The sequence below is a fragment of the Stylophora pistillata genome, chromosome 1, assembly GCF_964205215.1.
Source record: "Stylophora pistillata chromosome 1, jaStyPist1.2, whole genome shotgun sequence".
NCBI lineage: Eukaryota > Metazoa > Cnidaria > Anthozoa > Scleractinia > Pocilloporidae > Stylophora > Stylophora pistillata.
The window spans coordinates 27,771,973-27,790,759 of record NC_142519.1 but is presented as its reverse complement, the minus strand read 5'-3'; the positions used below and the strand labels follow the sequence as shown (position 1 = coordinate 27,790,759).

Sequence of the window (18,787 nt, the reverse complement as noted above, 5' to 3'; positions counted from 1 at the left end):
GTCTGTCAGTGGAGACCTGGGATCGAGGCCACCTGTGCCTTGAAACCGAGGCTAATAGATATCAAAGATGGCGGCCGATTTGGGATGCAAAATTGATGACACTTAAGGATATATTCTAGAGCTCTGGACAAGGGAGCAAACTCGCACAAGATGTCTCTAGCAGCGGCAGATAAGCTGCTCAAGATTTTTGACGCGTTGAAAAATTTTAGAGAAGGCATTCCCGTGGCCGACCCAAATCCCTTGTTGGCAAAGTAAGGATATCTCCATTGATCAGAATTAATTAGTTTATGTAAGCTTAAATCAGCGTTGCATCAATGGATGAAAATAATCAAGTCCCCTGGTAATCGAATACTGACCTAAGATTTTAGATAAAGTCAGCGACTAGTCAAATTTGGTTTGCAGCCGTCGATCAAGTGCTACCAACACAAGCAGCAGGCCTGATTATGTACCTCCCCCTTCTCCCGAACTTGTAGGTATTATCTACAAGTCTGGTGATTTTGAGCCTTTTCCAAGCGTTCAGTTACCAAACAATAATACAGTGGCGGTAGCGAATCAGTACACTGCAGTAGTCTTGCTGATTTCAGCTGAAACCACTTCTGCACAAGTGCATGTTTTGCTGTTGTGTATTGTTCTCAGGAGAATTCCTTGAAGTTACTAACTTTGATACATTTTCAGGACCTAAACATGTGGGATGAAAATTTATGTACAGTGAAATTCTCTGTTGTAAAAACGACTGCAAATAATTAGACCTGGCTTTTATGAAAGTTTTCCTTCCATTGCATGCTGTTTAATGCAGCTCTATAAAAATTCCTTAGGGCATGGAATGCATCTTTATTGCCTAACTGTGCCAATGTAGAGGTTGAGACTTAAACTGTTATCTTAAACATAAGGGGAAAAATACTACCCAAGGTAACAAACATATGATTTTTTTTTTGTAGGAAGAAAGAAACCCTTCTGTCTAAAAAAGATAGAATATCATATCTGAACACCATTCCAGAGCTAGTTTGCTCATCAGGAATAAGGTAGGTTTCACTGGAACAAAGTAAAAGGGGGGATGTCTATAAAATTACACACTGTTTATTTTTATAGTCTCTTTATTCCTTTCTGGAATAACTTGATATGAAATGTGAATTATACCTTTAAACTCGTTGTCTTGTAATTTTCTTGCAACTCTCTGTACTATATGCGCATTTTAAGGGAGAAATCTCTGGAATCTATTGAAAATATCATATGCTGATACACTTGTTGCTTGTATCTGCAAATGAGTTTGACAGATGTTCAGAAATCTATGATCTAGGGATGCTGTGGCTTGTTAACATGTAGGACTATGGATATAAAAGTGGGAGAATCCATGTTTTTCTTCTTAGAAAATGAATATTTTCATTTTCATTTTTGATATGAAACTTCATTGAAGTATCTCTTATACTAGATAGTCAAATGTACTTTTTTCTATATAAAAGCTCTTCTTAGAGTCATTTTGTTGTGATCTGCAAGGAAACCTTTAAAAGATGTGCCTATGCTTTCATTGTTTTAATGTAGAAGCAGTTCTCCTTTGTCATTTTTATATCAAGAGGAGAATATAATACAAAAGAGATTAATGCACATTTAATGTTCACTTGTTTTGATTTTTTGTTCCATCAGGAGTCTGCCTGAATTTCCAAAGATCCTGGCTATCACTGTGGACTCTTTGTTAATCAGTTGTGATGACAAGGAGTCAGATGTGCGTCTGGTTGCAGGTGAATCTCTCAACAAACTTATCAAGGTTAGTTGTTGTGTTCTAGTAATATTTACATTGCTGTACGATCTTGATGAATTATTCCTGCATTTACCTATGATCTATAAGAAGACAGATATATTGAAGACAGATATACAGAAGACATAGTGAAAGCTAATGAGCAGTTTAAGCTTGCGGTTCTTGTTTAGAAAATTTGGTTACATAAAGTTTCTCATTCTATGTTATATTCTTTTTTTTTATTGATAGACAATGTTTACCCACACTAGCCTAGTTTAGCTGCAAGCTGGGTTTAAATGGGGGTTTGCATAAACAATAGATATATAACAAGATATGTATACAAATATGAAATGCAAAACAAGCCCACAATATACACATACAATATATATCTCAATTAAAAGCATATGGCATGAACATTAATTTCAGAAATAAAATTGCAAAATTTTCTTGAATTTAGGGAGAGATTTTACTTTTCTTAATTTACTAAATAGAGTATTCCATGCCTTTGTGCTATTTTAGTAGAAAGAACTGTCAAGTTGATAATTAGATTTTTTAGCAAGTGGCAAACGCAATCTGGTATTTTAGGCATGATTTGGTGCAAAAAAATAAATTCACCCAAAAGATAGGAGGGTGCAAGACTGTGGAGGCATTTAAACGAACTCATTCAATAGTAAGTCAAACAATACTGGTCAATATAACTGTGGGTGTCACTGTGAACCCTAAATATGTTAGTTTGGATATATCAACAAAGTTGAAATGGTAAATTAGCCACCGTAATGATTACAAAAGCTGACGTTTCGAGCGTTAGCCCTTCGTCGGAGCGAAAGTAAATATGTTAGCTTTAGTTTGCACCTCCTCCATAATGTTCTCTTTAAGTTACCTAAGGTACTGATAAGGGAAATAACTTGTCTAACAATCAGTAGCCTCTATTATTGATGATCATTTCCTTTATTCTCTTGACCTTGATTTTTGATTCAGCAGGAAAACTGTAAGGAGAGGTTAGATGCTAGTCATAGTCAATCATCTTATTTTCCCTCCTAACAGGGATTAATGGACTCTTTTATTGGACGGATACTGGTAGAGCTTTACAAGGAAATAAAAAAGGTTTGGAGTTCTGTACATGTACGTTCTGTTGTAAGAATCATCACAGCGTGCTATTTTGGTTCTACTGTGTACATTATGGGTATAGATAATTTTTTTTTTCATAACTCTATTATCAGAATGACTCTGCTAGAAGTCTGAGAGCTGCTTTATCTAGATTTGGTGACTTATGCCATTTGATTAGACCTCAGAAATGCCGGTAGGTGTGTTTTAGTATTCACCAACCCTATAAATTATTGTGAAAAACAGTAAGTGGCTGGTATGACTCTCTGTTTCATCTGAGCCAAGGGAATCATCAGATATCTTAAGAATTTTTATGCAAAACATTGTTGGGCTCAGAGTCCTGTTTGCAAAATCAAGATGTTACAGTTATAGCTGTAATAATTACTTATTTATTTCTCTAGTACAAGGTTGGTGTAGCTTTATACACTATTAATAGTAATGTACCACTATGTTGTGATACCAAACTTTAATGAACTATAGAAAACAAACTGTTCAACAACACAGCAGAACCGAACCGAACACGACACTCAACTAACTATGCTCGTCTCGTCCCAGACTACTACGGACAATTATTACAGTAACTTGGGGAGTGATTTTTGAAGCTAAATGTGACACAGGATTTGTATATGTCAAGGATAACCTAAAAATTCATAATAGTCTGCAATGTTGTTTTCTAGGCCTGTAAAGTTCTGGCTCTGGTTGTTCAAAGGGTGGATAACGCTATCCAACGGATAAATCGCTATCCAGCGGATAAGTGTTACCAAAACGTACTGCGCTATCCTCCGGATAGAGATTTATCCAGTGTATAACGTTATCCATCCTTCGAACAAGCGGGGCCTGAACTTTGAAAATGGGTTGTGGAGAAGCAAGGAAATTAATGAAATGTGATAGTTGAGAGGAACAAAGAGAAAAAATAATACTGTTGTCTTCACTACATGATTGTTTCCACAGTATTTTGGTTGTTGCCTCTTGATGGAAGGTTGTGGAAAATATCTAAATGGCCCCAGAAAGGCCTTTGAAAGTCATGAAAGTTTGTGATGTTGAAAGAGTAGGAATGCTGTGGTACCATTAAGAGAGTGTTTGATCAAGTTTTGATCAATTTCTAGAGTGCTGTGTAATAGCCCAGATAATGGTGCATATAACAGCACTGCATGGACTTATTAATGAACCTGAGATAATTTTGTAATCATTATGTTGTGTCTTTGGGAGTAGATGTTCAATTGCATTGAAAATTGTCCCTGCAAATTTGAGTGAGGATTGGCTCGTGGCACAGGGCTGCTGAAAATTTTCTTAATAAATGTGATCATTTTTTATCTACATCTGTTTCTTTCAGGCCATTTATTGCAAATTTGTTACCATGCATAGCTCGTGTAAGCACACGCACCGAGGAGACAATCCAGGTAAAAAAGGAGGAAACTTAAGACTATTTTGATGTTGAAATTATTTATTTGAAAGGTTTTGGATTCCATATCACTCTGCTTAGACTAGGTTTAATGGTTTTTTTTTTTCTCCAGGAAACACTGGCCAATGCCATGCAGAAGATCATGAGTGTTCTGGGAAGTTTCACAGGTGATAAGGAAGTTAAGGTTAGTTTTTCCTTTACAAGACAGTAGCATACTCATGACTGTGATTTATTAGAAAGAGGTGAAAAATTATTTTGATCACTTTCAAGATCTTGGAGATGACTCTTTCCAAAAAGACAACAAGAGGCTCAAACTAGAAATTTTTATTGTCAACAGCAACTATTGAAAACATTTTTGCCAAACTTGCGATCCTCATCAGCAACAACCAGACGAACTGCTGCAAGTAGCCTTGTTGTTATCTGTCAATATTCACGTAAACCAAGTTTCTTTTATGAGTGGCTCCTGAACATTTTGTTAGGTGAGTTACTCAATTACTAACTTTTTACTCTGTTGTTTAAATTTTTTACCCAATATGCTGTTAGTCAAAGGGAAGAATTAATTAATCAACCATACTAAGAAAAATATTAGGCAAGGGAAAAACAAAGTTGTTAAGTGCTAAAAGGCCAAGAAAAAGTGTTTTTTGGCCAGTTATGGTCAAAAATATTTTTTACCCCAATTAATTGGCAGTAAATTTCATAATCTGATTGGCCAATTCGCAGTTGTTGATTGTTATAGAAAACAGTACAGATACAGTACTCATATCAACATGTACTCATATCAACAGTATTCATATCAACATGTCGTGCAATATGTCATGCACTGAAATAATTGTTTCATTTGACATCAATTTTGTGGTAAAAAATAAATCAACATTGGTGTAGCGTGGTCTGTATTCTTATCAACAACAATATTGGTCAGCACAGTGGTCAAAATGTTGTGGTGCCCCATAAGTCTGCAACAACTTTTGACCACTATGCTGATGAATATTATTGTTGATCAGAGTACAGACATTGCTAAATTGCTATTGATTTGTTAATAATTGCATCTTAGCATAAAATTGATTTAAAAAAAAGGCCAAGTATATCCCCACTTCTTTCATGGTTATTTTGATAGCGCTAATAAGCCTTGTAGGTTGAAGTACTAGAAAATGTGAATGTCTGAAAATGGTGCTTATTTTTCCCGTATTTAAAATCTAAAACTAAGGAACATAAGTGCAGATCTTACTTGCAGTTCAAGAACCAGTCAATTCTGTTATTTTTCCCAGCTGATATTTTTACTGTTTGAACTTCATTACTATTAACTTAGATATTGGAATGTTAACACACTGCAAACAAAAAAATAGCTTTTGGATCCCAGGTCCCATTGAAGTGTGTTGTCCATGCCACATCTTTGGGTGAACACTATTCTTATAATTATGCAAAACCTGACTTTTGTCTCGTTTACTCTTTTAATGAAGGTTTGGTGTTACCATTCCATGAAGACAAAGATTCAACTGTCTATCTTGGTGTACTGATGTGCTTACGGCACATGATTCCAAACTTGGATAGCTCATCTTCATGTGATCATCAAATGAGAGGTTTACGAGGCAGCTTTGGTTCTCAACGATCATACTCTGGTGATGGAACACTTGGTGTTGAACAGATCCAGGGCAGTCAACTTTTACAGGTGCACATTTTGTCCAAATTATGTTTCCATATTTTCAGAAGCTCTGTGTAACCTACAGCACTGATGAAGCTGTGGCTTATTCAGACAGGAGAGGTTTACAGTGGTTGTTTTGTGGTTTAGTTTATCATCAATTTCGTTTCAAATTTGAATCCTCTTTTTACGTAATCCTAAGTACAGTGTACATGAGGATAGGAGGTTTGAAACAAAGGCAAATCCCTCTCACTGCACATGGTTGTAAGCAAACATTTTTTTTAATTACTAGAAATATTGCTTCAAACAAATTTGTGGAGCTGCAGTACACGTAGTTCTACATGATTACAAAATCAAGAAATAATTATTTCAAGGCTTGCAAAGAAAAATTTCTAGTTTTAGTACAAGTAGGAATTCAAAGGTTAAATGATAGGGTTTTTTGACTGAGCTTTCTTGTTATAGAAGAGGCTGCTAAGACAAGCTGGTATGATTGGTTATAATTATTATAACTTCTCAGGTTTCTACCATGAATGGTGTGGTTGTTGAGGGTTACCTAGATACATACCATAGCTTGGCTGGAAGTTGATAACCCTTGAATTGCTTTTTCTTTGATTTAAATATTTTCATCAGGTGTCCTTTTTTTGTTATCTGTCCAGCAAAAGTTATGAGACAGTTAGTAGAGGGGATCTGTTATTTACAAAATAATTACAGTGTAACAAATTTGCTGAGAACTGGAAGCTCATTCTCCCACTAGTGTTTAATTTGCTATTACTTTTGAAAGGTTTATGAAGTGATCATGTACTGCACCAAGCATTCAAATCATAATGTGGTGACAGCCTCACTTGAAACGTTACTTCAGCTTCTGCGTGCCCCACCTCCTGCTCTTCTGTCAATTCTTCTTTCCACTGAAGGAATTACACCAAGTGCTAACTCTGATACAACTAAACAAGGTACTTGTACAATGTGCAATGGAGGTCTTTGTAATGTGGAGAATACCAAAACTTGAATAAATCTTGCTTAGGAGATTAGCCCCTAATGTCTTGAAGGCTCACGTCTATGGAACAACTTTGACCCATTTCAGTGCTTTTTCAAAAACCACTTGTTGTAGAGTGATGGAATAGAGGAGATCTACCTGCATAAGGTGGGTCAAACATGTTCAAGGAGAGGGAGTATTATAATTATATTAATTATTATAGTATTATATTATTAATAGTTATTGTATTGATTATAAACTTAAAGATAATGGGAAAGGGTGAGTTTGGAAGATGGAATTTAAAGGAGAGCAAATAATTATTTATGTATTATTTAAACAGTATTTAATGGTGTTTTTGTCTTGCCTCACAAACCTCTTCTAATTAAGAGTTGGAGTTTCTGGAGGAAGCACCTTCTGAAGATGAACCAACAATGAGTGAACTAGAAACAGCTTCCATTGCTGAGAGTACGGCTAGTACTGTAGATACTGGAGTTGGCAGCTCTATTGCAACTGATTTTGACACAGAGCAAACATCAGTTGATGAAATGCTGAGGTCAGCAGAGCTGGATCGCCTGCGTCTCCATAGTGGTTCTGTTGGAGATGATTGTCAAACTAGAGAGGAAGCAGAAGAAGGAGGTGATGTCTTTGATTCCTCAATGAGTCAACCCAAGACAGAAAATAGAAGAACATCCAGGTCTTTATCGGATCCTGGTTATGCTGCTGAAACAGATAACAATGTATCTGATGATGCAACTCAGCATGAGACTCAGGTATCACACGGAACATTTGATCATGTTGCTCACCGAGACAGTGATGGCTTGGAGTTAACTACCATTGAGGAAGATACCATTAGGACGGAGTCAGTATCAACACAGGAAGTAAGACTACTTGTCGAGAGAAGTTTTCAGATAGATGCAGTGACCTGCAGAGGGGTGCCCCTTGTACACTGTGTCCGTCTGATGTGCTCATTTCTTTTGTCTGGAAACCCTGGTGAGATGCTGTCAGACTCTAGTGTGCGTGTGAGTGTCAAATCATTGGCTCTTTCTTCCATCGCTCAAGCTGTTAAGCTTCACCCTGAAGCCTTTTTGGTAAGAATACTACCTGAGTCATCTGAGGATTCAGACAGTGAAGAATTTCATCGATCCAGTCCTCAGCTTGTTAGAGATGTTCTTCTTTTCAGTGGACATGGAGATCCACAACTGCGGGGAAGTCTGGCCACTGTGATTGGAAATGTTGTAGGGACAGGACTTGAGAAAGGAAGGTTAGTAGGTCAATGCAAGTATAGAAATTTTTTAATTTGTTGATGGTTGCCAAAAGAACTGCACAGTTCCCTGAAATGCTAAAGGAGGAAGCTGGGGGTATATGATCAAAATTAGGCAGATACATTTATAATACATTTACTCCAACACATATCATGTTAACTTGCCTTTTTCTAATTTTTAATTTTATCTCAGGCTTGATTTTGATACTTGGTGTATAGACAACTGTCAAGAAATGGAGACAGGTATCAAATTTTCTGTCAATGTGGTGTTTAAAACAAAATAATTTTGCTTAAGAAATTTATTTTTTGTGCCCAGGTTAATCAGCATGTAGCTACAATTTATCTACTCTTATAACAAGCCCCTCTTTTCAATGGTAATTGAATTTAAGGAAAAAAACAAAATAAACAACAACAGTTCTTCAAGACCTGGCTAACAGCAAAATGTTGATAATTTTTTGGCTGCATTTCTGTTGTTTGATTATCACCTTTCAGGCTCTGGCAAAGTTACTGACTAGCTTTTGCCAATAGTTAGCACATTGATAACTGGCAGTTGCGAATTAGGCGTCATTGTTTTGTCAAGTTTGATTGACCATTGACTTTGAGAAAAGTTGATGTTTTTGGTTGCTTGTTGGTTCCCTGTCAGTGGCCTATTATGAATCTGTAATCGGTAATCATTTGGGAAAAATCTTATCAAAGATGGGAATATGCACCTGCTTGCCTACATAGTGCTCTACAAAGAAGAACTGATACTCAGCTAGAACTAGTCTTGAGTGCCAGGGGCATCCTCATCCCAATCCCTTGAGAGTCTTTGTTGCCTCAATGATGCCACATGGGATTTGATTGAAGAGATGGCTGCAATTGCAGATTAATGCAGACTGTAATCAAATGTCAGTCAACTTAATGGTTAATGGTGAATTCATTTAGGCAGAGTCAGTTCAAAAGTTTCACCAGTTGTTTTCTTTTTTCGTGAAACCCATTTTTCCAAAGTCGTTTTCAGAAGTAGAGGATATGCTTTATTTCGTTTTTATGTATCTCAAGTAAACCTGTCTTACAGTTCCATTTGGACTTGAAGATCTAATCTCAGTGCTGAAGTCTATCCTTCAAGATGAGACTCCTGTGGCTATAAGACAAGCATGTGTTGCTCTTAAGGTAAAGCATATGGGAGGGTAATTGTTTTAAATCAAGTGAAATATATTCTCTTGGCCACCCAAAGTTGGATTTTTTTGCCAATAATAAAACAAGATTGAAAACAAAAGAACTGGAGTTTGTGACGTGTTTGGTTTAATAAAAAGCAAGCAAGCATTTGTAACACTTGAACTCCTCAACATAACCCTTTGACCCGTAAGAGTGGGTAGCATCTAATTTCCTCTTACAATATCACCTCCAAAGAAGCCTTTGATTGTTGAACAAACTCTCTATGCCTGCACCCTTGGAAAAGTACTGAGAACAGTGAGGAGAATAGGGTGTAAAGGGTTAACCCTTTAACTCCCAGAGGTGATTAACAAGTAACTTCTCCCTATAATATCCATACATTATTTAGCAAACAGGTAATGAGAATACTCAAACTTATCAGGTAGAAGTTGTCACCTTGATTGAACATCAAATTCTCTTGACTAATTTACAAGGAAATGTGTGGCAGCTAGAGGGAAGAATTGACAATCAGAACTTGGGAGTTAAAGGGTTTTAATGTGCTTTGAGGTATACATTAAATTTTCCTTTCTTAAATACCTTATTTGTTTTCCTTTAGAGCTGCTTCTTTTTGCTGTGCTCTAGTAAACACTCCAAGGTTGCTTTGGACCTTTTGAACACCATTTCAACTCTAAAAGACAACTCTTATTGGCTAGTAAAGGTTTGTATTGAAAATTTGTTATAATTATAATAATTCAGTGATAGTGCTCTGATTTCACAAAATTAATTAAGGTTACTTCTTCCACTTGAATTTTATGATACATGTACTACATGAAAGAACATCCTCTTTATTGGGTCTTATAGCTTCAGTTTATAGGTATGCTTGAGATATCTACTAACAGTGTAAATCATATTTGGAGTGATAAGCGCATCTTTATGCTGTGATGCACAAAATATTGAAAAATTGGTTGTATTTATCTAGTAGGTATTTGATTATGAACAATTTGAACCTTATTGCAAACTACATACAATCTTAGCAGAGTGCCTAGTTATTTATTTTAACTAGTGATTGGCAAAAGATTTGCTATAACAATACCTAAACGCACATATTCCCTGGTTGTTCAAAGTACTAAGTACTTTGATTAAATTTTTTTTTTAGTCTTCCATTAGTTAACAAATATGTTGTTGTCAAATTTTACCACGTCTTTCTTTTTTTTTTTTTTTTTTTTTTTCCAAATTATTCTGGTCAGCATAACTTTTTCAGCCGGCCTGCATAATTTTTGTGAACAGTTTTCTTATCAGGTTTTGCAAAGAAAGATTTTATTTGTTTTGGAGTACAGTCTAAAAGTTTGGACTCATTAAAAAAATTAAAAGGAATCAATGAATGGCACAGCCCAATTCCCAATTACCCTTAGCCTCTTTTTCTAAGCAAGTCCTTGTTCCCATCCTTTCTTATAATAATAAGTTTTCATTCACATGCAAATTAAAGTCATTTTCATAAGAATGCTTGAGCACAGGCCTCGTTTTGAAAAAGATGCCAAACGTAATTTGGAAATAGCCTACTGACTTCATTTGACAACTTTTAACCTCCTGTACCATTTGCCTTTACACCTATTTTCCCCAACGCAGGTAATCATTAATCTCTACATAACATGATGGAATTGAAATAAAGGTTAACAAAACAAACAGCTGCACATTCATACGTGTGAATTGATATTGAACTCTTTTTACTATGTAAAAAACAAACAAACAAACAAACAAACAAACAAACTAACTAAAAAAGGCAAGAAAAAAACTAACCATATCTTTGTCAATCTAAGTATAGGTTGAATTATTGGAAATACTGGGAGAAGTGGACTTCAGGTAAGATCCGCAAACTCAATTGATTTTATACTACATTTCTGCGAGGTGAATCAAACACTTATTAGTCAACTGCAAAAAGTGACTTTAAACTGCTTCAAGTCAGTCACATGATTATCAAAAGATGTGGATGAAGAGTAAACTTCTTGTTCTGATTATTTTCAGGCTTTTGACTCTTTTAAAACATAAATTTGAATACCTCCAGGAGTCAGGGATGCACAAGTTGTTTGTAAGTTGTACATGCAATAATTTAGTCTACCAAAAAAAATGTAGAAATTTAGAAATGTAAACTTGTATTAAAGAATTTCTATTCCATTTTTGTAGGTATGTATATATTTTTGAAAATTTTGTAAGGTTATGGAATGTGCATTGGCCCAGTGGTCAGTACCCAGGACCCTCAATTAAATTATCTGAGTTTAAGTCGTGACTGGGTTTTATTTATTTGTTTGGAATTAATAGAAAACTAATTTGCAAGAAGATTTAATTAATGATGTTTTACTGCACTTGCTGGAGGATGACGACATTCGAGTGAGGCAATCAGCTGCTAAGTGTATTGTCAGGTATGTTGTGTTAGGGAAACAAGAGGGTGGAAAATGATATTATTGCCAATTGGGTTCCAAATTTAGAATGGAATAAAATTAAACAGGATAACTGAGTGTGTGTATAAAGGAAAAAAAATGGAAATTCAGGATGGGAAACAGCCTTTTTCCACTCCATGGAGTCATGCAGTCACTTATCTGACAATCCAGGCAGCACTTGTCTTGAGAATGCTAAATGGGTGCAGTTGGTAAAGAGGGTAAAGGTGATTACCTCTCAACCAGAGAGGGGAAATTTGGTATCTTTGTGGTTGGCTAGAATTTGAAATCAATCTTTTGGATTTATGCAAAACAGAGTAATTTGTTTGTAGGCGAGTAGATTATTATCTGGCTGGTTTCTTAGATTACATTTGATTTACTTAAAAATTATCAATTGAAAGCTCTTCATTTAGAATGGATTAGCTGGAAGAATTATCCTAACAAATGAAGTAACATGATAATAACAATGGATAGTGGTAAGATCTACAGCAGTAGGCAGCTGAGCAGTAAAATACATGTGTGCAGACAATGTAAACCAGTGAGAAGTACTTCTAGGGATTTAGTGTAACTTTAATGTTTCTACTTAATTTTTTATTCTTCTAATTATACCTGGTCTTCATTTCCCAGCATAGTTCCAAGACTCTTTCATTCACTGAACAGTGACAAGCAAGCTTTAGTTGTATCTGCTGCACAAAGCCAAATCAGTGAGTCTTTGTAGGTTTTGATTTATCTTTTTCTACTTGTGAGTGACTCTGCATCCTTAGCTGGTACCGCTTTTTTAAGTGATACTTAACACCACTACACAATCAGGAAGATTCATTCACTCTAGAAATTGTACTTAATATGACTTCAGGTTGAATTAATTTCAAATTAGTTTTTTGAAGTTTATTCCTCTTTGGTGTAAATATGAACCTGAAACTTTTGAAACAATTTTAGATTGTAACATTTTTATCAGGGTTCTCAACAGTCAAAATTTAAATTTATGAAAGTTGCCATTACTTTTGGTTACCAAAAGTCAGAAATAAAAGTTAAGTTGCCAGAAACTAGAAAAGGGAAGAAGGTAACTACATGTCCCACAGTATTACACGTTGCTGGGTTTTCAATATGGAAAAAGCTTAGTGGCAATCAGTAAACATTACTAGATTGCTGCAAGGTTTAGCCAAACAATTAGTTAAACCAAAATAAGATAATTTTATTAATACCTGCTACACCTATGCATGTACATCTCTGTTCTACTCCAGGCAGTCTCTTCATTCAAGAATCTCACTACAAGGCCTACTACACCCATTCAGTTATTGATGCTAACCTTTCAAGAATTGTGACACTTATTGGTAAAAAGCTGAATCATTCAACATCAAGGACCTCTCTGGTATACTGTATTATTATTATTATTATTATTATTATCATTATTGTATCAGCATCCGCATGCCTTTATAGCAATTCCATTGGCGTTTTTGTTACCTTGCGTTACCTCACCATTCTGGGGCATGGGTGTTTGTTTGTTGGTTGTAATTAAACCACGCAGTGTGTTTTCACAACTCTGAAAGGTGTAAGTTTTGTAATATTTTACATTTTTTTCTCCCCCCCCCCTCTTTTAGTCATTTAGCCAGTATGTAGGTTTTCCATAGTTTTGACAGTACTGTTAATTAAACTTATTCAAGCCATACAGTCTTCAGTTTTACAAGCATTTCACATTTAAGCCAGTACAATTATTATTGTTATTACTGATGTACATCATGTACTGTATTAAAGAGACTATCAATTGAAAGTGTAACGATGTGTAATTTTGAATGTATTCGCATGCAGTTAGCTGGTGGAGATCCCTAAAAAATTCCTCATACCTCATACTCTTCCTGTTAACTGGTTACTTAATTAAATAATTTATGATCTTGAAAGGTTTTTACTGGCTTCCCTGAAATGTTGGTATAATGATGACTTATCTCAGGTTTAGTATCAAAACAAACTCAACTTAAGAATTTATGTGTAATACTTGAAAAAAGGAAAGAGTTTACTATAATTGCTTGGCAATGGCAACAGTTTTCACCTCTCACCAATTTGGATTTGGCACTCTTGGGAGTGAAACAGGAAAGGTTCAATGGGAGATTATTTCAAGAAGTCGAAGAGAATACATGGCTGCTTACAACTTATATCAGTTTCCTTTTCAATCCTTCCTGTCTCAACAGCTTGGATGTATTCATGTTTTGTCACTACTTGTCGAGACTTTCCCTGTTGCAAGTTATCCTGAAGCTTATGGGTGCAGTGTATCAATTTCATGTCAAAGTCCCCTACCCACCCACCCTATAGGACCATTTAGTTCACCCTCCAGACCATCAAGTCCTAGTGCTTCCTGTACAGGGGGAGGAGGGCCTTTGTCTCTTGTGATGGGCAGTATGATGTCCTCGTGGCTTGCTTATGATCTCTTTGCACATCAGCAGTTGTTGCAAGTAAGTATTTTAGTAATTATTATTTACTATTAGTGCTCCAACAAGCCTCCCTCTTTCATATCAACTTCTTTTTTCCTCATTTGTCAAAAAATATACATGTACTCTAATTTTGAATTTAGAACTGCCCTTGAAATGGTGTTATGTCATTCACCCCCAAGATCATTAGTATTATTTGTTGGGATACTTAATGCATCTCTAGCCCCTGTCAATGTTGGTCTGCGAGATGGTGTAGACACATTGGCAATTGAGAACATCAGAAGAGTAGTTCTGGAGGAGTGTAGGTAGCGTTTCAGTACAAAATATATTGGAGAAGTGTTGGTGATATTTATTATTTGTAGTTTTTTCGTTTACAATGCATTTGGTGTTCTTCAAAACTTGGCAATCTTTTAGGAGAAATAATCAATGACTTACACCTTGGCTCCTAATGAGTTTTGGAATACTCCCTTGCCTCAAAGCTGTTGAAATCAATAAACCCACAAGGACTTATGTAGGTCTTACATTGCTGAAGTTTATGCAGTTTGGACCACTTACTAGACTTGGGCATGTTTTAAGAGTGCTTACTCATGGTTAATGGTTAAAAAAATAGACTGATGTTCTTGGAAAATAAGCTTGCTGTGTTATTTCACCTAGATTGCTGGGAATATCTTGTTTGGTGCTGGATGTAGTGGAGTTCGTGTTTCACTCAAGATGCACTCTGAGAGAAGACCCTCAGATGAGCCTATCAGCTCTGCCGACCACTGGAGTGTGTTCACTGATAATACATTAGCTCCTCAGGCAGAAAAGCTTGTATTCCATCTGGCCAGGTATAGATAAACGTAAACTTTCACACTTTGAAAATGCAATCTGTGGGTTGTAAAGAAAAAATTATGGTTAATTAGTCAATAAAGAACCTTGTGTTTTACCTATCCTGTCTGGTTGTAGAGAAAACTTGTACAGGGGGGATGGCTTTTGTCAAGTGTATTCTGGTTGTTACAGTCACTAACTGTGCTTAAGTAACCTTTATGGTCAAGGGTCTGAGAACATATTCTGGCTCTGAGGCCAAAAATATTTGTTCATTTGTTATGAAGATAATGTATTCAGTTCTTATTAACCGGGCAGGAGGTCTGTATGGAAGAATCTTGACTGAGGTCGCCAGTACAGACCAAACGCAGTGAGGTCTGCACCAGCAACCGAGGTCAAGATTCCCCATACAGATCGACCTAGCTCGGTTAATAAGATGTTTATTATATGGCTGTGTCTTATATGCCAATTTTTCATATTCTTTGTACCTTTTTTTTCTAGACCGGTCTAGATGCCGGTCTAGATGGGAAAATCTAGACCGCTTTCAATATTGATTTCAGCCAATCAAATTGGTGAATTTGGTAGTTCCCAGTCCTTGTGAGACACAGCCATATAATAAAGCAGCATAATTATTGATATCACACTTAGTAATCATTCGACTCTCAGAGGCACTTCATGTGTAAGTTCTCGCAATTTGAATAACAATATTTAGAATTATAGCAACTCTAAAATATGATGGAAATAGACAAATGACTTGTATCAACTGCAGTGTGTATTTTATTCAAATTCCCTCAACTTATTGACCACGAATTTTTATAGCTGCTTAAAGGGTTGAAGAGAGTCAAAATTTATTGTCAACGGGAAGTATGAACTATACTACATGTGCTATGTCTAGGTAAAATCCTAATTAAAGTGGTGGATTGAGCTACAGAGATATTCTAGATTGTAGAAAAACGAGGAAGCTCTTCAACTAACTTCCTAACCCTATATTTTAGTTGTTGTATATAATATGTTAGAGCTTGTATCTTAAATTGTGTTCTTTTTTTTTTTGGAGATAAACTAGCAATGTTTTTATTTTCAGGATATTGAACATATTTTCTCATGTTGTTGACCACACTACTCCAGGTGCTCACTCCTTCAAGGTACTGCTGTAAAATTCACTTTTTGAAAGTAAATGGTGTCCATGTCAAATGAGTAATATTTTGAAAAGTTGTATTGATAAATATAAGTCCTGCATAACATGCCCCTGATCACCAGACCTTAATTTCTGCCTATTTATTGATGAATTAGGGCAGGTGGTATCAGACTTAGCATTTCTTGACTTGTCTTGCATCCAGTGATGCAAATGGTTTCTTTTAAAAATAGTTATTCAATTCAGGCTTGTTGTTCATTTTTGTAAATTGCAGTTCTATTGCATGGTGTGATTTTCACATTTGGAATTGAGATTTGAAATTTTTGGAGGATACACTTAATCTACTCACCTTTGGCACTGAAAACAAGATAATTTTGTAAATGCCATGCATTAAGTCTTTAATTATCATGGTGGAGAACAGCTTAAGTTTGTGATCGTGTGGTGTGAATTTTGGTCATCATTTTTCAACTCTTTATCGCTGCTATGAAGTATCACACTTCATTAGGTGGCTTCTAACTTGTCAACCTGACAGTCTGACAAGGACTAGTGGAGTAAACCTAAAGCCAAATTGTCTACATCTTGAGACAAAATTAATGACAAGACTTAATTACTATGGTCAAATTTCTGTAACCCTTATGCCACATATGGTTCAATTTCTCCTTTATTTTTGTTCCACTTCAGATTCCATTCCCAGGGCAGAACAAGGACAAGCAACAGTCAGGTGCCATTCCAGGTGTGGCTGCTCCCCAGACCCCTCCTTCAGCTTTGGCTGTCTCCAATTCTGCTTCAACTGTTCCAAAAAGACTCCTGACTAAGACCAAGCGGGCTCTCTCAGAAGCTGATTTACACCAAGCCTCCTCAGATAAACCACTCTCACCTTCTAAGAGCCAAGGGGGAGTGGGGCAGTCTGCAGAGTCTGAGCAAAACACTCAAACCCCCCCTCCCAAGAGCAGCATTGGAACGTTTCATCATATACCTCACTATATGAAGTTATATGACATAATCAAAGGGGCCTATGCTAACAATCAGGTAGTGGTAAAACATTTTAAACCTCTTTTTTTAGTACCATCAAGCAATTTTACTTTGATTAAGAATAAAAGTAAATGAAAATATTAACCACAGGTAACTACATGATGTGCTAGACTTTCAGCTGCTGCAAAAAAACTAAAACAAATGAACAATACACAAACTAGCAGAGACAAATCCTTGAAAAGATGCTTAAAATCAATTTTTTTTTCTTTTTATTTCTTTAATCAGCAGACATCGTTTGCCACTTTGTTTTGTTGCCCTCTAGTTCAGTGGCTTCTTTTCATTAAATGAGCTAAAAGGAACAAATCACTTTGGAACACTTTTTTCTATTGTGATTGTTGGGTGTTTTATTAAACACAAATTGGACTTAATATATTTACGTGCAGAGAAACACAACTCATACTTCCTTGAAAAAGCTAAATTTTAGGTTACTTACTGCACACGATTTTAATGAACTTGTACAGTACAAATTTGAAAGAAACTGACAGCTAGAAAGAAGATAATTTTCTTTTCATATCAAATATGTGTTAGATAATGATTTAGATTTCGGTAGCGTTGTGATCACATGTATTCTTCTTTGAGAAATAGGAAGTTGAGGTAAAGCTTTTCTTATTGCTGTGATGCAGTCTCTAGATATTATAGAATTCATCACAGCCTGTTTTGTCAAACACAAGTACTGTGATTTTGAACAGGTTTCTCTGCTGGCCCCAGCTGAAGACAAGTTTTGTCAGTTCCTATCAGCAACCTTAGATTCTTTGTCTCTACTCCTTGAAGTTACTGCATTTGCTGACATTGGAAAGGTGTGAACAACTTGTGTATTGTGGTGCAACCCTGTGTTTTGTGTTCAGAGATTGATAAGAAGAGCAACTGACGTTTTCTTTTTTTTCAGCATGTTGAAGAGATACTTGGTTATTTGCAAGTTTGTGTGAAACTTGAGGCCAAAAAGACTTTATTGTGTGTCCAGCAGGTACTTATGCTACTTCACATTTTCAGTTACATGAGTCACGTGTTTTCATCATGAAGGTTACGCCACAGTAAATTAATGTTTGTCCTTACCAGGTCGCCCCATCACGATGAGTTTGGCCCATCAAATATAGCTTATTTGCCAGCTCCTTTTCCAGCTCACCCCAAATCTATAAGTCGTTTCCTTAAAGCAGAACATGTTCCTGTATTCGAAGAGAGCAATAATGATGGTCTTAGTAAAGATCCCGATAATGTAATAAAACCCCGGACTTGTCCCAAAAAGGGGCAGGGTGATTAAGGTGGGGTGAACTTAATGTATTTCATGGGGTGAAGTCGATTTGGTTGGGAGTGAACTTGCAATGGGGCGAATCCTCCAGGTACCGTGTGTATTGAGGGTTGTTTGATTTGAAACCTGGAGGCCCCAGGTTAAAATTCTACACTGTACCATTCAGTTGAATTTGTTTGTTGGTCGTTTTAAGTTTAAGTTCATTGCTGTAATTGGTAAATTGTCAACTAGTTTGGCCCCCGCATATTTGAAATTTTGACAGTTAACTTTCGTGTAAATTGTTGAATAGTACCCAGTTAACACAGGGGTGCCAAGTACATCCACACTTCAAAACTGTATATATACTCAGTTATCTTTTTCTGTTTTCTTTCTTGAGTTACTTCAACGATAAGCTATGTGTTGTAGTGCTGTGCTTTCAAGAGCTCCTTCATAACAACATCACAGATATTAAAGCATTACCATCATTGTTTGAATTATTCTCT

The 18,787-nt window shown here is 36.0% G+C and overlaps 1 protein-coding gene across 3 annotated transcripts in view; it reads left to right on the top strand.

Annotated features, from left to right (window-relative positions):
• The first annotated feature begins 48 nt into the window (after positions 1 to 48).
• Positions 49 to 18,787, top strand: part of LOC111322762 (huntingtin) — a 53,025-nt gene continuing 34,286 nt past the window's right edge. Inside the window, exons 1-25 of one of the 3 annotated variants that reach the window (XR_015990047.1) lie at positions 49 to 251; positions 939 to 1,022; positions 1,642 to 1,762; positions 2,777 to 2,836; positions 2,953 to 3,032; positions 4,170 to 4,236; positions 4,351 to 4,422; positions 4,576 to 4,717; positions 5,696 to 5,904; positions 6,656 to 6,824; positions 7,235 to 8,108; positions 8,302 to 8,351; positions 9,163 to 9,257; positions 9,856 to 9,957; positions 11,062 to 11,099; positions 11,262 to 11,325; positions 11,556 to 11,656; positions 12,299 to 12,375; positions 12,913 to 13,040; positions 13,855 to 14,115; positions 14,746 to 14,918; positions 15,977 to 16,037; positions 16,709 to 17,059; positions 17,749 to 17,856; positions 17,946 to 18,023. Coding sequence is in view for 2 of the 3 variants with exons in the window: in XM_088728694.1 (XP_088584820.1) it covers positions 151 to 251; positions 939 to 1,022; positions 1,642 to 1,762; positions 2,777 to 2,836; positions 2,953 to 3,032; positions 4,170 to 4,236; positions 4,351 to 4,422; positions 4,576 to 4,717; positions 5,696 to 5,904; positions 6,656 to 6,824; positions 7,235 to 8,108; positions 8,302 to 8,351; positions 9,163 to 9,257; positions 9,856 to 9,957; positions 11,062 to 11,099; positions 11,262 to 11,325; positions 11,556 to 11,656; positions 12,299 to 12,375; positions 12,913 to 13,040; positions 13,855 to 14,115; positions 14,746 to 14,918; positions 15,977 to 16,037; positions 16,709 to 17,059; positions 17,749 to 17,856; positions 17,946 to 18,023 (3,666 nt within the window). In the remaining variant the exon portion in view is untranslated. The remainder of the gene's footprint in view (positions 252 to 938; positions 1,023 to 1,641; positions 1,763 to 2,776; positions 2,837 to 2,952; positions 3,033 to 4,169; positions 4,237 to 4,350; positions 4,423 to 4,575; positions 4,718 to 5,695; positions 5,905 to 6,655; positions 6,825 to 7,234; positions 8,109 to 8,301; positions 8,352 to 9,162; positions 9,258 to 9,855; positions 9,958 to 11,061; positions 11,100 to 11,261; positions 11,326 to 11,555; positions 11,657 to 12,298; positions 12,376 to 12,912; positions 13,041 to 13,854; positions 14,116 to 14,745; positions 14,919 to 15,976; positions 16,038 to 16,708; positions 17,060 to 17,748; positions 17,857 to 17,945; positions 18,024 to 18,787) is intronic. The other 2 variants (XM_088728699.1, XM_088728694.1) reach the window with 2 other exon arrangements.